General features: G+C 42.8%; 1 protein-coding gene across 1 annotated transcript in view; it reads left to right on the top strand.

The window, feature by feature from the left end:
- PTPN2 (protein tyrosine phosphatase non-receptor type 2) overlaps nt 1-13769 on the top strand; it is a 93696-nt gene extending 79927 nt beyond the window's left edge. The window contains exons 9-10 of the mRNA XM_044295722.1: nt 553-654; nt 13403-13769. Coding sequence (XP_044151657.1) covers nt 553-654; nt 13403-13424 — 124 coding nt within the window. The 3' untranslated portion in view covers nt 13425-13769. The remainder of the gene's footprint in view (nt 1-552; nt 655-13402) is intronic.
- The last annotated feature ends 3483 nt before the right edge of the window (nt 13770-17252 follow it).

The following is a 17252-nucleotide window of genomic DNA, read 5'->3' as shown; positions in this document are numbered from 1 at the left end:
TGGGCAGATTATCAGGTACTAACTGAACGCTCCCCATAATTGCCTGTTCATGTGCGGAGGTGGTAGCTGCATTAACATACAGGAACCCTCTCCTCTATGATCGCTCACCCCCTTATGGTTTCCTGGTTTGCAGCACAATGTATGGTGATGTGCTGCAGGCAAACAATGGTTTTATGTGCCACATGAAAGGGAAATTATTCATACAAACACTCATCCCTGATAATTGCCCTGATCCTTGGCTTGGACCCATTTGTTTTGTCATAGGCGTATGGTCTGTAACTTCACTTGAAGGAAGACCTGAACCTTTAAAATTAAAGATCAGGTAAACCAGAGATACTTCCAGGTAAGGCTCAGTTTACTGTGAGACAGGTTTGATTCATAGGAAAGAAAGTGAAGAATGGCTTGGAATTTTTCCCTTTGTTTAGTGCTCAGTGGAATGTTATAAGTGGGTTTATCTTCTCAGTTTTGTGGTTGTCAAATCTTATGGTAAATTTGAAGAAGAACTGTTTTGTGTCGGTGTTGTACCCTAACAAACTTTCTTTTGCCTTTCAGCTCACTTAAGAGACGAGCCCGAGATGTTAGGAAAGCAAACACTGCACATAAAGTGCAGAACATGAAGCAAAAGATGCATGAAGCGGAACGAAAAAGAAAAAGGTGGTTATTCTGGAAACCTTATCTCATTCCAGTTGGGTTGGCTTCAGTCCTATTAACGGGAGCTTATGTCTGTTGGAAGTTTTATTCTCTTTGACTTTCCACATAATATGGTGCTTGTGAGGGTGTGACTGTGGACACCGTAATATAAACCCTGGGTGCTGTCAATGGGACAGACTTAAATCCTGAGCTATGGCGAGTGCTTAGAAATGGATACAATCTGTGTCTCCTCCTAAAGCCATCTCAGGACTTTTTGGGTCATCCTGTTCCTAACTGAAGCTGCTATTTATTTTGTAAGGAAGAAAAATGGTACATTTGTATGCATTTCTGTTATGTTGGTTCAGCATATTTACACCAAATATTGTGAAGATGTTTGACCAGATGTTACTTTGTAGCATTTTTTTGCAGACTACTCAGGGTATTGCTTCGGTTACTTTGTGCGGCATGGTTAGATGGTACCATTTTTTTTCTGCAACTGAAGAGCCCCTCTGTTGACACTTGTTAATAAAACGTTCCAGAGGTCTCCCTTTCGCAGTAGAGCGCACAAAGCAAGACCTTAATAGTGTCCGTCGGATTGGCCCATCACATGTTGCTGCAGGGACTAGCATCTGGTAATATTCTGTGTTCTCATAACTCTTGCTCCCATCTACCTACATTATACACAGTGGTGTATCTTGGTTTTGTGCTGCCCTAGGCGAGACTAAACTCGGGCACCCCCCTAATACAAATTTGACCCACCCTTTCCTGTCGAGGCCAAACCCCTTTCTCTGTAAACCCCATCCCTTCCTCTTTAGGCTTCACCCTTTCCTGTTAGAGCTAGTGATAGTACAGTATTAACCCCTCCCTAATTCTCCCCCCTCTAACCACCCAGCGGGTCCCAACCTGGCCTCAGTTTTCACGGTGACCGTGTGCAGGATCCGTTCTGCACTTAGAGGAGATAAGGCTCACCCTAGCGTTGCCTGCCTGTGACTCCACCTCCGTGTGACGTCACAACGGCAACGTGCGGACGCAAAAGGCAGGGGAGGTCGGGAGGAAGTCAGGAGGAGGAGGAAGTAAGTCTTTCAACTCCTTCACTATGCGGCGCCGGCGATGCCACTCGCATAGTGAAGGATCAGATCGGACAAGGGGCCAACAAAAATATTTTGCATATTGTATAACTATCACTAAGCAAACAAGGCATTTTGCCGCCCCATATCAAGTGCCGCCCTAGGCAAATGCCTTGTTTGCCTTATGCTAGATACACCCCTGATTATACATCTTTGTATGTGTGCCATCACAGAAGAGACGGGATTGTAGAAGTCATTTTTCCTGTCTTTGCTTGTGGGTGTTCTTTGGTTGTTCATGAACTCCCGAAGTTAACATTACATCATGGCATTATCTGCCGGGGACAGTACTTGAGCCATATCATCAAGAAGTCACACAAGTGGTTCTGTTCTAGGGTCGGTTCTTCTCTCTTGGTTCATACTTAGCTGGTAAACCCCTTGCCTCACCAGAGATCTTCCATTTGAGCACCACATGTTGGTGTTTTTATTTAGTTTTATCCCCCCCCCCCCCCCCCCCCCCCGTATCTATTTAATCTACTTTTTGATGTCCACAACCAAAAATCTTTTATCAATCCGTAGACTAAAGACGTCTGTAGAAAATTGGCTGTGAAGACATGATATTGCCATAGGGTGCCTACTTTAAACTTTGACAATTAAATAGTTGACTAGCAGTTCACTTTGTTCTTTAGTGAATTTTGGTTGAGATTGACTTTTGGGACCAATCCTGAGAACTGTAGAGGTCGGTGCATGTGTATGGTCACTCTTCTTTATCGTCTATGGTACTGGGCACTTCTGTTTTCAGGACTGGTGGAGGTTCAACCACTTATTATGCCATAAATTAAGGGATGCCCAACCTGCAGCCCTCCAGCTGTTGCAAAACTACAACTTCCAGCATGCCTGGACAGCCAACAGCTATTAGGGCATACTGGGAGTTGTAGTTTTGTAACAGTTGGAGGGCAGCAGGTTGAGCATCCCTGTCATGAATGATTAAGATGTGAACAACCATGCATGAAACATATTTTCTGCATTTAGAGCCACTTATAAAATGTATCTGATGGATGTGATATACAGTTTTTTGAGGTTTTACATAGGATAGTTGTTACAGAGCCAAATTTTTATGTGTAAATGTTTTAACCACACTTGTCATTTTAATGAATCTGTTTTTAATTTGACTCTTAAAGGGAATGTGTCATCAGAAAATGACCCATTGTTTAAATAATGTTTAAACATATATTTTATAAGAATATTTGGTGGTTAATTTAAATTTTCAGTTTACTATTTGTATAAAAAAAACGTAATCCTGCAGTTTTTGCTTTGGCCACTAAGCCTAATAATAGGCGCCACTTCTTGGTCTGTACACTCTACAGTTGACTTTACTGCAGTTATCTGCTTATCATTTCAGGCAGGATTATAACGACAGATGACATATATAATATCAATGTGTGTGTGTGTATATATATATATATATATATATATATATATATATATATATATATATTGGAAAAAAATTGGACAGCACTCCAGACGGTTTCTTCAGTAAAGCAAGTGTCTTTAATCACCCATGTGGTGGCAGCAAAAAAGCAACGTTTCGGCTCTACATGAGCCTTTCTCAAGCTTGAGAAAGGCTCATGTAGAGCCGAAACGTTGCTTTTTTGCTGCCACCACATGGGTGATTAAAGACACTTGCTTTACTGAAGAAACCGTCTGGAGTGCTGTCCGATTTTTTTTTCCATTGTCTACTAGTGGGTAAGCTCCAGTTACCGTGCTCGGACTCTGCACCCGCTTTTTGTTTCACTAGTGGTGCTGCCGGTAGATTTTCATAATATATATATATATATATATATATATATATATATACACACACAGTACAGACCAAAAGTTTGGACACACCTTCTCATTCAAAGAGTTTTCTTTATTTTCATGACTATGAAAATTGTAGATTCACACTGAAGGCATCAAAACTATGAATTAACACATGTGGAATTATATGCATAACAAAAAAGTGTGAAACAACTGAAAATATGTCATATTCTAGGTTCTTCAAAGTAGCCACCTTTTTCTTTGTTGATTACTGCTTTGCACACTCTTGGCATTCTCTTGATGAGCTTCAAGAGGTAGTCACCTGAAATGGTTTTCACTTCACAGGTGTGCCCTGTCAGGTTTAATAAGTGGGATTTCTTGCCTTATAAATGGGTTTGGGGCCATCAGTTGCGTTGTGAAGAAGTCAGGTGGATACACAGCTGATAGTCCTACTGAATAGACTGTTAGAATTTGTATTATGGTAAGAAAAAAGCAGCTAAGTAAAGAAAAACGAGTGGCCATCATTACTTTAAGAAATTAAGGTCAGTCAGTCCGAAAAATTGGGAAAACTTTGAAAGTGTCCCCAAGTGCAGTCACAAAAACCATCAAGTGCTACAAAGAAACTGGCTCACATGCGGACCGCCCCAGGAAAGGAAGACCAAGAGTCACCTCTGCTGTGGAGGATAAGTTCATCCGAGTCACCAGCCTCAGAAATCGCAGGTTAACAGCAGCTCAGATTAGAGACCAGGTCAATGCCACACAGAGTTCTAGCAGCAGACACATCTCTAGAACAACTGTTAAGAGGAGACTGTGTGAATCAGGCCTTCATGGTAGAATATCTGCTAGGAAACCACTGCTAAGGACAGGCAACAAGCAGAAGAAACTTGTTTGGGCTAAAAAAAAACACAAGGAATGGACATTAGACCAGTGGAAATCTGTGCTTTGGTCTGATGAGTCCAAATTTGAGATCTTTGGTTCCAACCACCGTGTCTTTGTGCGACGCAGAAAAGGTGAACGGATGGACTCTACATGCCTGGTTCCCACCGTGAAGCATGGAGGAGGAGGTGTGATGGTGTGGGGGGTGCTTTTCTGGTGACACTGTTGGGGATTTTTTCAAAATTGAAGGCATACTGAACCAGCATGGCTACCACAGCATCTTGCAGAGGCATGCTATTCCATCCGGTTTGCGTTTAGTTGGACCATCATTTATTTTTCAACAGGACAATGACCCCAAACACACCCCAGGCTGTGTAAAGGGCTATTTGACCATAAAGGAGAGTGATGGGGCGCTGCGCCAGATGACCGGGCCCTAATCAAGATGGTTTGGGGTGAGCTGGACCGCAGAGTGAAGGCAAAAGGGCCAACAAGTGCTAAGCATCTCTGGGAACTCCTTCAAGACTGTTGGAAGACCATTTCAGGTGACTACCTCTTGAAGCTCGTCAAGAGAATTCCAAGAGTGTGCAAAGCAGTAATCAAAGCAAAAGGTGGCTACTTTGAAGAACCTAGAATATGACATTTTCAGTTGTTTCACACTTTTTTGTTATGTATATAATTCCACATGTGTTAATTCATAGTTTTGATGCCTTCAGTGTGAATCTACAATTTTCATAGTCATGAAAATAAAGAAAACTCTTTGAATGAGGTGGTGTGTCCAAACTTTGTACTGTATATGTGTGTGTGTGTGTATGTATGTATATATATATATATATATATGTATGTGTGTGTCGCAATAACGCCTGTTAAAAGGGTCGCAGACACCTGTACTGGCAATTTTGCTCTGGTCCCAAGCACTGTGTTCACATAGGCTGTGTAGTCTGTTCAGTCCCTGCCACCCACACCATTAATCCTTGGCAGGAGGCAGGAACTGAGCAGAGCTCATAGGCTGCACTGGATGACAGCAGGAGCCAATCACTGACGGAAGCACGGCTCCTGCGATTTCTCCTGCTGTGGCTCCTCCCCATGGGCTATGTGCTCCTGGCCTGTAAGGTCTTCCATCTTCCCGTGGTCTCAACAGCGGCCTAGTCTTATAGCAACAAAAGGGGCAGTGGCAGTTCAGTTAGTTACTGGGTGTGAAGTCCGGGCTGTGAGAGACACATCCCAGAAAACCCCTTTAAGTCCCTTGATGCTGTCGTCAATAGTGACTGCGGCATCTAGGCAGTTAGAAAGAGCGGGCTCCCTCTGCCACCATAGTCATGGCAGCAGGGGGCCTAACAGGACTGTATGTCTATTAAATTGTGCAGCAGACATGGCCTAATAGACTGCCTGTTACTGGTACAGTGATGGGCTATAATACATATGTATACAAGGAATACCGGTGCATTATGAAAGCATTATAATGTTCCCTCGTAAGAGTAAAAAAAATTGTTAAAGGTTAATAGTTTATTAAGAAAATAAAAATTTTGTCCATAAAAAAATTTGCCATTATTTTGATGTTCTTCACCCCGCCCCCAATAATAAATGTTAATAAGTCCATGTATCTCATAAAATTAGTGTCAATAAAAACTTCATCTCGCCCCACAGAAAACATTCCGTCATACAGCTACAGCAGTGCAAAATTGAGTGGGTTCTAGCTCTTGGATAGCAGCGATATAATGAGATGTGCTATTTTTATGTCAAACAAAAAAACACTTAAAACAGTACATATTTGGTATTGCCATAATCATGCTGATCTGTAGAATAAATGTAATCTGCTAGCAGCTAGTTATATCACACAGTGAATGTTGCAAATGTATAAAAAGTGTTAAAAAAAAACATGGCTGAACTCCTTTTTTTTTTTTCCATTACCATCCCCAAAAAAGTAACTAAAGTTAATTTTATATGTACCCCAAAATAATGTCACTAAAAATAAAATTTGGCCTATAAACATGTCCTCATACGTCTGCATCAACAGAAAAATAAAATCATTAACTTACGGCAAAAAAAAAAAACACACGACGTCTTATTTTGTACTCCTCCAGTGGTTGTCACCGCTTATTTACTCCCTCCTGTCCTCTGCACGGGACAGGTCTAAAAAGCTCTCCCATAAAAGTCAGCGATGTGGTGCGGAGCAAGACTGATCCGCCCTGACACACAAAGCAAGTCAATGGGGATCCGTCCCCCATTAACTTTTAATGGTGTTCTCATGACGGATCCGTCTTGGCTATTTTAAAGATAATGGAACCGGATCCGTTCATAACGGATGAAGACGGTACATAAGCGTTTTTGCTGATCCTTGCCGAGTCCAGCAAAAACACTGGTGTGAAAGTAGCCTTAACTGGTAGTAAAAGTTTTCAAAAACACATTCCCTTCAAAAGGGGGAGGGTAATAATCAGCGCAGGTATTGTTGTCATAGATTAGGCGTATCCTCCGGTAGTTAGTGTGGCTTAAATGAAAGCTATGGCAGCTGCTGTAGATTTCAGTCTTCACTTTAAGCCACAAAACTGGTATAAAAGATAAATGTGCTGGGCACACTGACCCCCATCCCCTTTCCATCCTTACTATGACCCCTTCCCAAAAAGTGGCATAGAAATGCCACATGAGACAAACACAGGGTTTGCAATTTTTTTTTTTTTTAAATCAAAAACTGATGTAGGGGAGAATGAGGAATTCCACTTGTGAGATTGGGCCACTTACCAGTGGTCAGGCGGTGACACATAAGTATACACTGGGCAGAAATGCTTCTGCGCACATACAGTTACGGACCCTTACTTTCGAGAACTGCTTGAAGCTTGCCCTTGGCAGACATAACTCAGTGCACCAGTTTTTCTTTGAAGAGTTCCTATATCTCGTTGCTACTGTAGATATAATTAAAAGCTGTGAAGGGAGCAATCATTTTAAATAAAAATGGTGTCAAGGAGAGAAAACGATCAGTGAGTACTCACCTTACGGATCCCACGCCGGTGCTCTGGTCTCTTCACTTCCTCTCAGGCTCAACATGCTGGAAACGGCTTGCTACTTTCACATCTGCAGCGCAGAGATCCGGCCGCTTGATTCGGCAGAGAATGCCGGGAATCAGCCAGAGACAAACCTCAGCTTGCAGCGGTTTGTGTCCGGCCACTTCTCAGAATTTTTGCCGGAATGCACACCGGATCTCCGCCGGACCCTATTATACTTAATGGGGCCGGTGGGCGTTCCGTTTGCATCTGACAGTACCAGATCTGGAGAATTCCAGCAGGCTGTTCTGTGCTGGATTCCATGCTGCAGATGTGAAAGTAGCCATAGCCAATCGCCTGCTGAGGTTTCGGCAAGGCCAGGCTGTTTTCCGGCATGGCAAGGTTGAGCAGAGGAGGTGGAGAGGTGCAGGGAGCAGAGCAATGGTGGGGGGGGGGGGGGGGGGTTAGTATTGGTAAGGTGAGTACTCACAGTTATACTTTCCAGTTCACCAGTTGATCCCTCGTCGTTTCCAGTGCCGCCACCGTGCCAGATTGGTTTTTTACTTGACTACAGTAAAGACCAGCTGCTGTATACCCCTTGTCACCACTGCAGCCAATCGCTGGACTAGGACATGACAAAAGACCAGAGGCTATTGATTGACTGTAGCTGTCATGGGGGTATGCTGCAGCCAAGTCAACAAAGCCTGGTGGTAGAAATTGTAGGGGAGGCACTGGAAACGATGGAGGCGTTTCCTTCGCAATAGTTGCTCTTCGGCCTTATTGCAGAGTATAAGGACAAGATAAAGCCATGTTGCAGTCATTAACGGAGGGGGCTGAAACGAGTCAGGAATTATGGCTCTATGCATGATTTGAGATGAGATTAGATGAAAGAACTGAATAATATATTAGTACAAGTAGCAGTTACATTCCAATTTTAAAGGGGTTAATAACAACTTATCATGTATCCACGAGGTAGGTGATCAATAGGGATCCGACTCCTGGGACTCCAGCTGATCATCACAAGGGAGGAGGTGGGGTTGGGATCCTGAGTCCCCTATTTGAGTGGAGCGGAGGTCCAGATGCTCAGACCCCAGCTGATCACAAGAACAGGGAGGTCCCTGTCCTGCTTTTGAATTTCCGATCATGCGTGCTGCCGCCCAGTTCAACTCCGCTGTACTCTGCCATCTGTGGCAGTCCTATAGAAAATTGAAAGGATTGTCCCCAGAATAGTTTCTAATCGAGTGGCTTCAACCGTTGGCATGGAGCAGCAGATGCATGCATGTCCACGACTCCATTACCGATTACAAGCTCTTGGCCATCTCTGGCAGTCTCGTAGTGATGAATGGAGCGGAGGACATCCATGTGTGTTGTCAACCAGTATGTTCAATTGTGGGGTGAAGGGGGGGGGGGGGGGGTCTGCTTCTTACAGTCTTTTTAATTTTTATTAAACTTGCTGGTTATGTAGATATTCAGATACTGGATTTATATAGTCGTATGATTGTTCCATGATCACTTCAGACCCCCCAAAAAAAAAAAAGTTTGGCACTAATTAGAAGCAAGAAGGACCAGTAGGAAAGAATTAGATCTCCTGACTTCCTCCTACTGTGTGGCAAGGCAACCTCTGACACTCTTAGTTATGCGAAACTACAACACTGTGAATTGTAGATTGTAGTGCTAATTCTGAAGGTTGCTGACCCCTGTCCTGTTGGAATGAAGTCCTCTGAACAAACCTTAATGGATGGCATAAACTGGGAATGGCAAGCTTATACAGTTGCAGTTCTTTTATGAGGCTACACGGTTTCATTTCTTTTTTTTTCATTTTTTTTTTCATCTCCATTGCAAAAGGTGAAACCTGCACTGAAAATTGGCACAATCAATTGATATGCTCCATATTTTAAAATCTGTACCGTAGGTCAATTTCCATGCAGAAAATGTCCATACTGTATACATGAAATTTTGAAAATAGAATCTATTTGGCTTAGGTACTGTATTACACTGCGGGTTTTCCACACACACAGTCGTGATTGCATGTGGTCTTAAATTGTACATAACCTTTCAAGAAACTGCATTAATCAGTAGTACAGTGTGTGTACATGAGGATTAACGCTATTAAGGCAATTATAGGACTTGTAACGGGCATATTTTAGCAGTTTTCTCCTTTGTATGCTAGATCTTTAGTTTGCAGTTCTCCCAGATATGGTGAGTGGAGGCCCACTGCTATCTACTGAACACAAACTAGAGGAGAATCTTCTTCCTAACCTTCTCTTATGCCCTCAGAATCAGCCCCAGGACATTACAGAGAAGTACTGACATGTATGTTAGTATCTGTCTCTGTCCAAGTGCTATATTCACAGTCTGTGAATATATCTCTTTGTCCGTGTCTCTCTAAGTTTCTGATCACTCCTATCCCTCCCCTCTCCATAGGCTTTTATTGACATGTGTAATCTAACCTTTCAGTGAGCTGCATCGTCCTGGACAGCTTCAAGAAAAATTTCAAAAAGAAAACCATTTAGTGTTTGGTTGGGAGGGGAGGTAAACGGCTGATATCAGAGAGAAACATCTTGTTCTCCTGTTATGTTACACTTATATTAAAAGGTTAGATTAAGTTATCCCCTATAGAAAGAATAGAGTATAACTATCAGATCAGTTGGGTCCAACGACTGGGACCCTGTTCCCCCTGCAGCCCCCCTGAAATGAACAGGGCGGCTGGTTGGGAATGTGTGCAGCTGCTCCATTCATTTCTATGGGAGTTCCGGAGATAGCCGAGTACAGCGCTCGGCTATCTCCAGAACTCCCATAGAATTGAATGGAGTGGATGCACCATTCATTTCAGGGGGGCTGCAGGAGGTACAGGGCCCCCGTTCTCGTAATCGGTGGGGGTCCCACTGGTAGAACCCCCACCAATCCTGTGGATAGGGGATAACAATCTAAGCAGAATACCCCTTTAAATTTCTTGTGGTCACTAGTACTATTGATTTATGCAAAGTTGTGGAAAACTTACTGACCATTTAATGTCCTCACCGGAGTAACAGACTGCTGAAATCAGTGGGTCTGTTTCTACACAAGAGAGCTGACAGATTCCTTTTAATGGGATGTTCCTGACACTAATACGATACCAATATATGATTTTAATGGTGGGGATTTTTATCTTGGTGCAGTGAAACACCTTGCCTGACTCTGTAAGAATTCTTCACAGCCCTATTCTATTGAATTTTTGTGGGATGGAGAGTTCCCGAGTTCAGATCTCATCAGTTCACTTTTTAGAATTCTCAGCAAAGTTCTATCTAAACTGACTGAACTGATGACGTGAAATCCATTCCATATAGAATATTTGCTTTAATACTTGGAAATGTTGGATTAAACAAAAGGCCCAGTGGCTTGTGTGTTGAGAGCTAACCTTGGGTTCTCTACATACATGGATTGTCCTCCAGACTTTCCAGCCTAAAATATTGGTTGTGAAAGAAAGATGAGGAATACGACTGCGTGTCTTACTTTAAATGTTGATGCTCATGTTGGACCAAAGTTAGGCGGTAAAGGTGAGCTGTAACCTGGTCTGGATACTGGATGATTGTACATTTATTAGCTATTTATTATAAAGAACTGCAAAGAACATTGATCTGATGTAGATGACTTTTATTTTCCACTGATCAGGGACCATGTGGTTGTATCTTAATATTTTTTTTAGGATGGATGCCATTTTCTGAATTCTGTCCCGTATCGCATTAAAGGGGTTTTTCAGTTTAAAAAAAAAAAAAATAAATAAAAATCATACAGCCTATTAGGGAATTCTCAGTTAATAGGGAGCTATTCAGAATCCTCATCATTTTGCCGGAATGGAGAGCAGTTACAAAGAGCCCATATATTACAGCGGATTGCTGGAAGTCCAAGAAGGGAGGGGGGGGGCACATGGTGATCTGCTTATTGTCAAGGGACTCTTATTAAAAGTTGGGATTGTCTAAACAGGAGAACCCACTTAAAAGCAGGAGGACTCCCGAGTAGAGCTTTGTATTTAACAGAACAAGCATACGAGCATCTGCCATTGACCTGTAATAGCTATTCCTGGGCAATACTCCTGTAGGTCTTCCTCTATGAATGTTTGGACCATGTTATACTTTTCCACTGTATTTTGTATTCAGAAAATAATAAATGACTTCCAAGCACATGAGCTGTCTGTGTTATTTCTTCTCGGTACCAGGGTGTAGGTAACCACTGCATATAATAAAACGCAGATATACAACTGTGTGGTTAGTAGAATTCTCCAGTAGGTCCAAACAACGTGATTTCAGTATTTGTACTGTGCAACCCAAGTCTGAATGCCACGAGGGAACAGACATACTGTCATATGAATTCCAGACAGCCCCCTTCCTTTTTGACTCTGCTCTGTGCTAGTCCTGTCTTGAGCCAACCACCTGAGTATTCTGGCACAGATATGGATTCGTACGAATGCTCACTCAGGAAAGCCAAGTGCCCCTCATGAATATATCCTAAGTACTTATAGGTATGATTGTCCTCAAATGCCCTCGTGAGTCCTCCATAGTTATTAAATGCCTTCAGTTGTTATGGGTTTTTCTTTAGAGCTAAAGTCGGTCAAATGACTTTCTTCCGACTGCACCAAAAATGCATGCTTGGTTTGGCAAAGTTTCCCTTTTTTTCTATTCTACAGTGGGTCTCGGGGAGTGGAGGAGGGGCAGAGTACTCTTTCCCCCTTGCAGGGAGTGCGAGTACTGGTGTAGGAAGTCTCATAGGCTAGGCAGTGCTTCTTGTGAAAAGGATGTGCCAAAGATAGCTGTGGAGGTAGCCACAGAGGGCAGCTAGAAGGTTTTTGTTGTGGCTAATATGCTTTGTTCTGTCACAAGGCCTGTTAAAGGGTCAGACAGTGACCATAGGGCTGTGATGGCTAACCTCTGGAACTCCAGCTGTGGTAAAACTACGACTCCCAAGATGCACACTTGCTTGGCTGTTCTCAGAACTCCATAGAAATGAATTGAGCATGCTGGGAGTTGTAGTTTCACCACAGCTGAAGTGCCGGAGGTTAGCCATCACTGCTATATAGGGTATCTACCTCCAATATGTAGAACTACAGAGTAGCTCTCTTCCAGGAGAAAGAAAGCACAATCTGCCTTTCCTGTGGTAGAAAGGGATAGCACATTTTGGATTGAAACATGCCCATGGGACACATCAGCTTGTTCTTCTGACATATCTAATGTATATGACTAGCTTTAGGTTTGGAGAAGGAATATCACCTTTTTATCTAACTTTTTTTTATAAAACGGTCAAAAATAATCCAACTTGTATCCCTGTTAGATATGTATGAATCTTCTTAATTGTATGCCTCAGAAGTGCAAATAAAATATTTCAAGCCGGAAACAGTTAAAGGTATCCATCTACCTAACCGAAGCTTTGCAAATAGTATTGATTTAACCATTTTCTCCCATTTATTTATTTATTTGTTTTCATCAACTATGCAAATCGGTGTCTCCATGGTAACAGACTACAAACCACGTAGTCTGATCCTGATATCCTACTTCAGTCCATCTCCTTGCTAATGTACTAGACATGTTTTTAAGAATTGGGGTACCAGTGGAAGCGAGTATGACTGCAGGATCAGACACGGGGTTTGTTTGTTGTCGGTTACCATGATGGCACTACCTGGTCTTCAGGTGCCAAAGGAGCAGTGCACGGTGAAGCTTACACCTGATATATTACACTCTGTTGTATTCAAAGGAAACCTGCAAATGTTTTAAACCATGTATTAACACAAAGGGAGGGAAAAAACTGACTTTATACTATACTTTAACTCGAATAAAGCATTTACTAAAAGTAATGTAACATGTAAAACGAAAAGGAAAAACTTTGCTTCTTATAGCATTAGAACACAGGACATTATATCGTGCCAGCAGTTGTTTACTAGCCTTGTTATATAAAATTTAATATTTTTATGTTTTATCTGAGGAAGAACTTGGATTGCTTTTATTTTTTTGCCGCTTTTTTATTTTTTTTATAATTTATTTTACATGTGTTACTGAACTGGTCATTTTGTTTTGCATTGTGTCATAGGTCGAGGCTCCTCGACACCTAAATCTCCATGGCTTTGTGACTATTCTACAGCAATTATTCTGCGAAACCATTGACACCCAAAGCAAGACATGAAATCCCTCTTCAGGAGCAAATGTGAGGTTTATATAATGTGCTGACCTCATTGCATTATCTGTTTACCGCGTAAACTACTCCATCCAGAGGGTGAAGAACATCACCAGCATGACATTTTACAGAACCAAGTCCACTTCATTATCTGTCAGGTGTTTTTTATGCATGTACTTTAGAAACCTATGTAAGATACATCAGAAATGTACTTTGTATCATTCTGCCATTCACATTGTATTTTTATACTTTTTTGGCAGCATTAAATATTTTTTTAAAACTATGTGTTTTTATTGGTTCAGTTTGTAACAAACGTAAGAGTGGAGAAATGAACCCTATATGGCAACACACAGTAAGGCGCTGTCTAACGTACCTGTAGTGATATAGTGCCTTTCAGAATCGCAGTATTCTGCCCCAAAAATAAAATCACTCACAGATGAGCCTTAAAGTATAACTGTCATCATTTATTTTATTTTTTTGAGTATTGGATTGTGGTGATTAATATCACCTTGGTGGCCCTATTTCAACTTTTCACTGTGTATTCAATTACCCCTTAATTCCACAGTTTTGTTCCCTGTACTGCCTACTTTTACCTGTGCTTAAAATCAGGTTGCTAGGCATGGTCCGTCTATGTGTTGAAGGACAGAGGACGCAGAAGCACGCAGCGTGCAAGGTCAGATTACAGACAGCCAGGGACTGTAAGTAAATTATTAAAGCCAGGTCCTCCCCAGCAGCTGATAACAGTGCCTGGGCTGTGTGCACTTCTCCCTGTCCCGGCGCTTGGCAGACGCTCCCTCACTCAGCAGAGCGGGAGAAGTAGAGTTGGTGCAGCGCAGACCAGGGAAGGGAGATCTGCCATCTGCTCAGTGTATAAATGAAAGCAACGTGTGGTAAGAGGACCCCTTTGTGCTGCAGGATATTAACCCTTTAGGGCGAGGGCTCTGGTTACTGACACTTTTGGGGGGCTATTGTTACTGGCTAGTGAGGGCAGGCGGGATTAGCCTCAGGGTGAGGGCAGTGGCGGCCATCTTAACTGAATAGTGAAATTGCAGTTTTATGCAGACTGGTTGCTAAGGGCTGAATCTTATTAAATATGGGGTAAGTCAGTCTAATAGTAACTGATTCTGGAATATCATGTTATTAGTAACTACGTATATGAAAATTGAAATTAGGGTCTAAGTGTGACAGTTATCCTTTAAGTCTTCATTTACAAGGACAGATTGTGGCTGTATGAGAGCGCTATATATTTGGCAGCTGTCATGGGACAGCAGGACTGCCTTTCCTACAATAACCTGGCAGGATTCAGTCCTGTTTTTGGAAATACACAATTCTTACAAGGAGCCATAATCTGTCAAAGTGAATAAAGACAAAAGAAGAGACACACAATGCTACAAGGATGGATTCCTTCATATAATGTGGCTGGAGGTTAATTCCAGCCAACAGGACAACGCTGTCTTTCTGTTCTGTCGGTGGCTGTTGTATTCTGCGTTACTTACCACCAACAGTTTTATATATCATATTCCTTTCGGCCACACCCCTGCCAGGAAGGTGAACTATATATACACATGTGGTCTTGCAGAATTCCGTGCACGTTTCATAAAAAAAAAAAAAAAACATTCAGATGAAAGTAACTGATTTGTAGTCGCACATCTGCCTCGTGGGCACTGTTTTCTCTAAGCCTTTGCAGCTGCGGGAGCTGGGAAATGTTCCATCCATGGTGGCCAATCTAAAGTAAGAACATCCACACATCTAGGGCTGAGACGATTACTCGATTGAATCGAGTCATTTGACACCCATAAAATCCTCTGCATCGAGGATTCGTTTGTGTCATGTGACCTCTGAGCGGGAGTGAAGCACTTGCTATTACTCACCGCTCTGTGGTCACCCACCGGCCCGTACCGCGCTGCACTGTATCCCCTACTACAGGAATGGTAAGTACTAGCGCTGGGGACATGGCTAGGAGGGGGAGATGGTGGCACTGGGGGGCAAGCTGGTGGCACTGGGGGGGGGGGGGCAGATGGTGGCATTGAGGGGAGCCTGATGGCAGCTATGGCACTGGGGGGGCAGATGGTGGCACTGAAGGGACCCTGATGGCAGCTGTGGCACTGGGGGGGGGGGGGGGGCAAGATGGTGGCACTAGGGAGGAACCTGATGGAATTTTTTGATAGAGAAAAACATTCTTTTAGTTTTTTGTTATTAGATTACTCAATCGTTGGATTAATCGATAAAATACTCTATTACAAAAATAGTCGATGGCTGCAGCCCTATACACATCTATCAGAAAAACAATCCAGCGCACTAAATAAATAGATAAGATCGAACTGTTTCTCTACTTAAAAAGGTAAGCTTTTTTTTTTTTTATTCCTCCCAGATCATTAGATGTCAGTTCTCTGTGCGTTACCTAATTCAGCTAGATCATGTAGGCGACACCTGAAGACCAGTGTTTGAAAGTAGGGGGGGTTCTGTAACATTACTTGGAGGTTATGCCATGATTGATGTAGTAAGTGAAAATCAGACATCCTATATCAGCAACCTTGGGCACTACAGATGTTCTGAGACTACAACTCCCAGAATGCTCCATTCACCTCTATGGGAGTTGTGAGAACAACCGAGCATGTTAGCATGCTGGGAGTTGTACTTTCACAGCAGCTGGAGTGCCGAAGGTTCCTGATCCCTGCTATAGTACATGACCATCTCTAACAAAGCTAGAACCAGCCCTGTACCGCACATGGATCCAGAGATCTCCCTATTCTTTGCGCCAGTTCTGCTCGATGCCTTGCAGGCTGGCAGCTCAGAGGGTGTCCTCTCTTCTGCAGCTCGGTCCCTGTAACTGATTCTAAGGCCCCTGGCAGACGAGTGAGTTTTCCACGCGGATGCAATAGGTGATGCGAACACATTGCTCCCGCACTGAATCCAGAGCCATTCATGTCAATGGGTCTGTGTACATTAGCATTGGTTTCACGCATCACTTGTGCGTTTCGTGAAAATTGCAGCATGTTCTATATTCTGAGTTTTTCACTCAGTCCTGGCCCAAGTGAATGGAGCTGCATGAAACTCGCATCGCATCCTCAAGCAAGTGCGGATGCGATGCGTTTTTCACAGATGGTTGCTAAAAGATGTTGTTTGTATACCTTTAGTTATTTACCACGCACGTGCAAAACGCATTAAACCGCATTGCACCCGCGTGATAAAAACGGAATGAACTTGCTTGCGAAATCTCGCATTTGTCACTGAACGCATCTGGTCCTAATTTGCTCAAGCTCGTCAGCAAGGGGCCTAATAGATATGTCTGGTGGCAGTGGAAGATTTAAACTGAGCATGTGCAACCCACCCCAGTGTGGTGGACAAAAAAATAAGGAAAATAACAAACAGCAGGTGGCGCCATACAGATACATTTTATTGAATAGCTCAGTTGCTATACTACATTTTTAATTACATGGAGTTAAAAAACTATTCAGATGTAAATGCTGGTTTGGAAAATGTAGAATGTGTTTCGTGGCACAACCCCTTTAATTGTATGTATGCAACTTAGGCAACTTCTTGTTTCCTTTATGATGGGAGAAGTAAAATAACCTAATAGGAGATAGAAGGTGTAACTGCAAGAAGAAGCCAATATTACTGCCACAAAAAGGAAAGTAGGGTTCTAAGGCTTCGTTCACATCACCGTTCAGCCTTTCCGTTCTCCTTCCCCGTTTAGGGGCAGGAAAACAGAAAGGACGGATTCGGCACATAACAGAGCCCACGGGCCCCATAGACTATAATGGGG

Source organism: Bufo gargarizans, chromosome 5 (genome assembly GCF_014858855.1).
Source record: "Bufo gargarizans isolate SCDJY-AF-19 chromosome 5, ASM1485885v1, whole genome shotgun sequence".
NCBI classification, from domain to species: Eukaryota; Metazoa; Chordata; class Amphibia; order Anura; family Bufonidae; genus Bufo; species Bufo gargarizans.
This window is presented reverse-complemented; position numbering and strand designations above follow the sequence as displayed.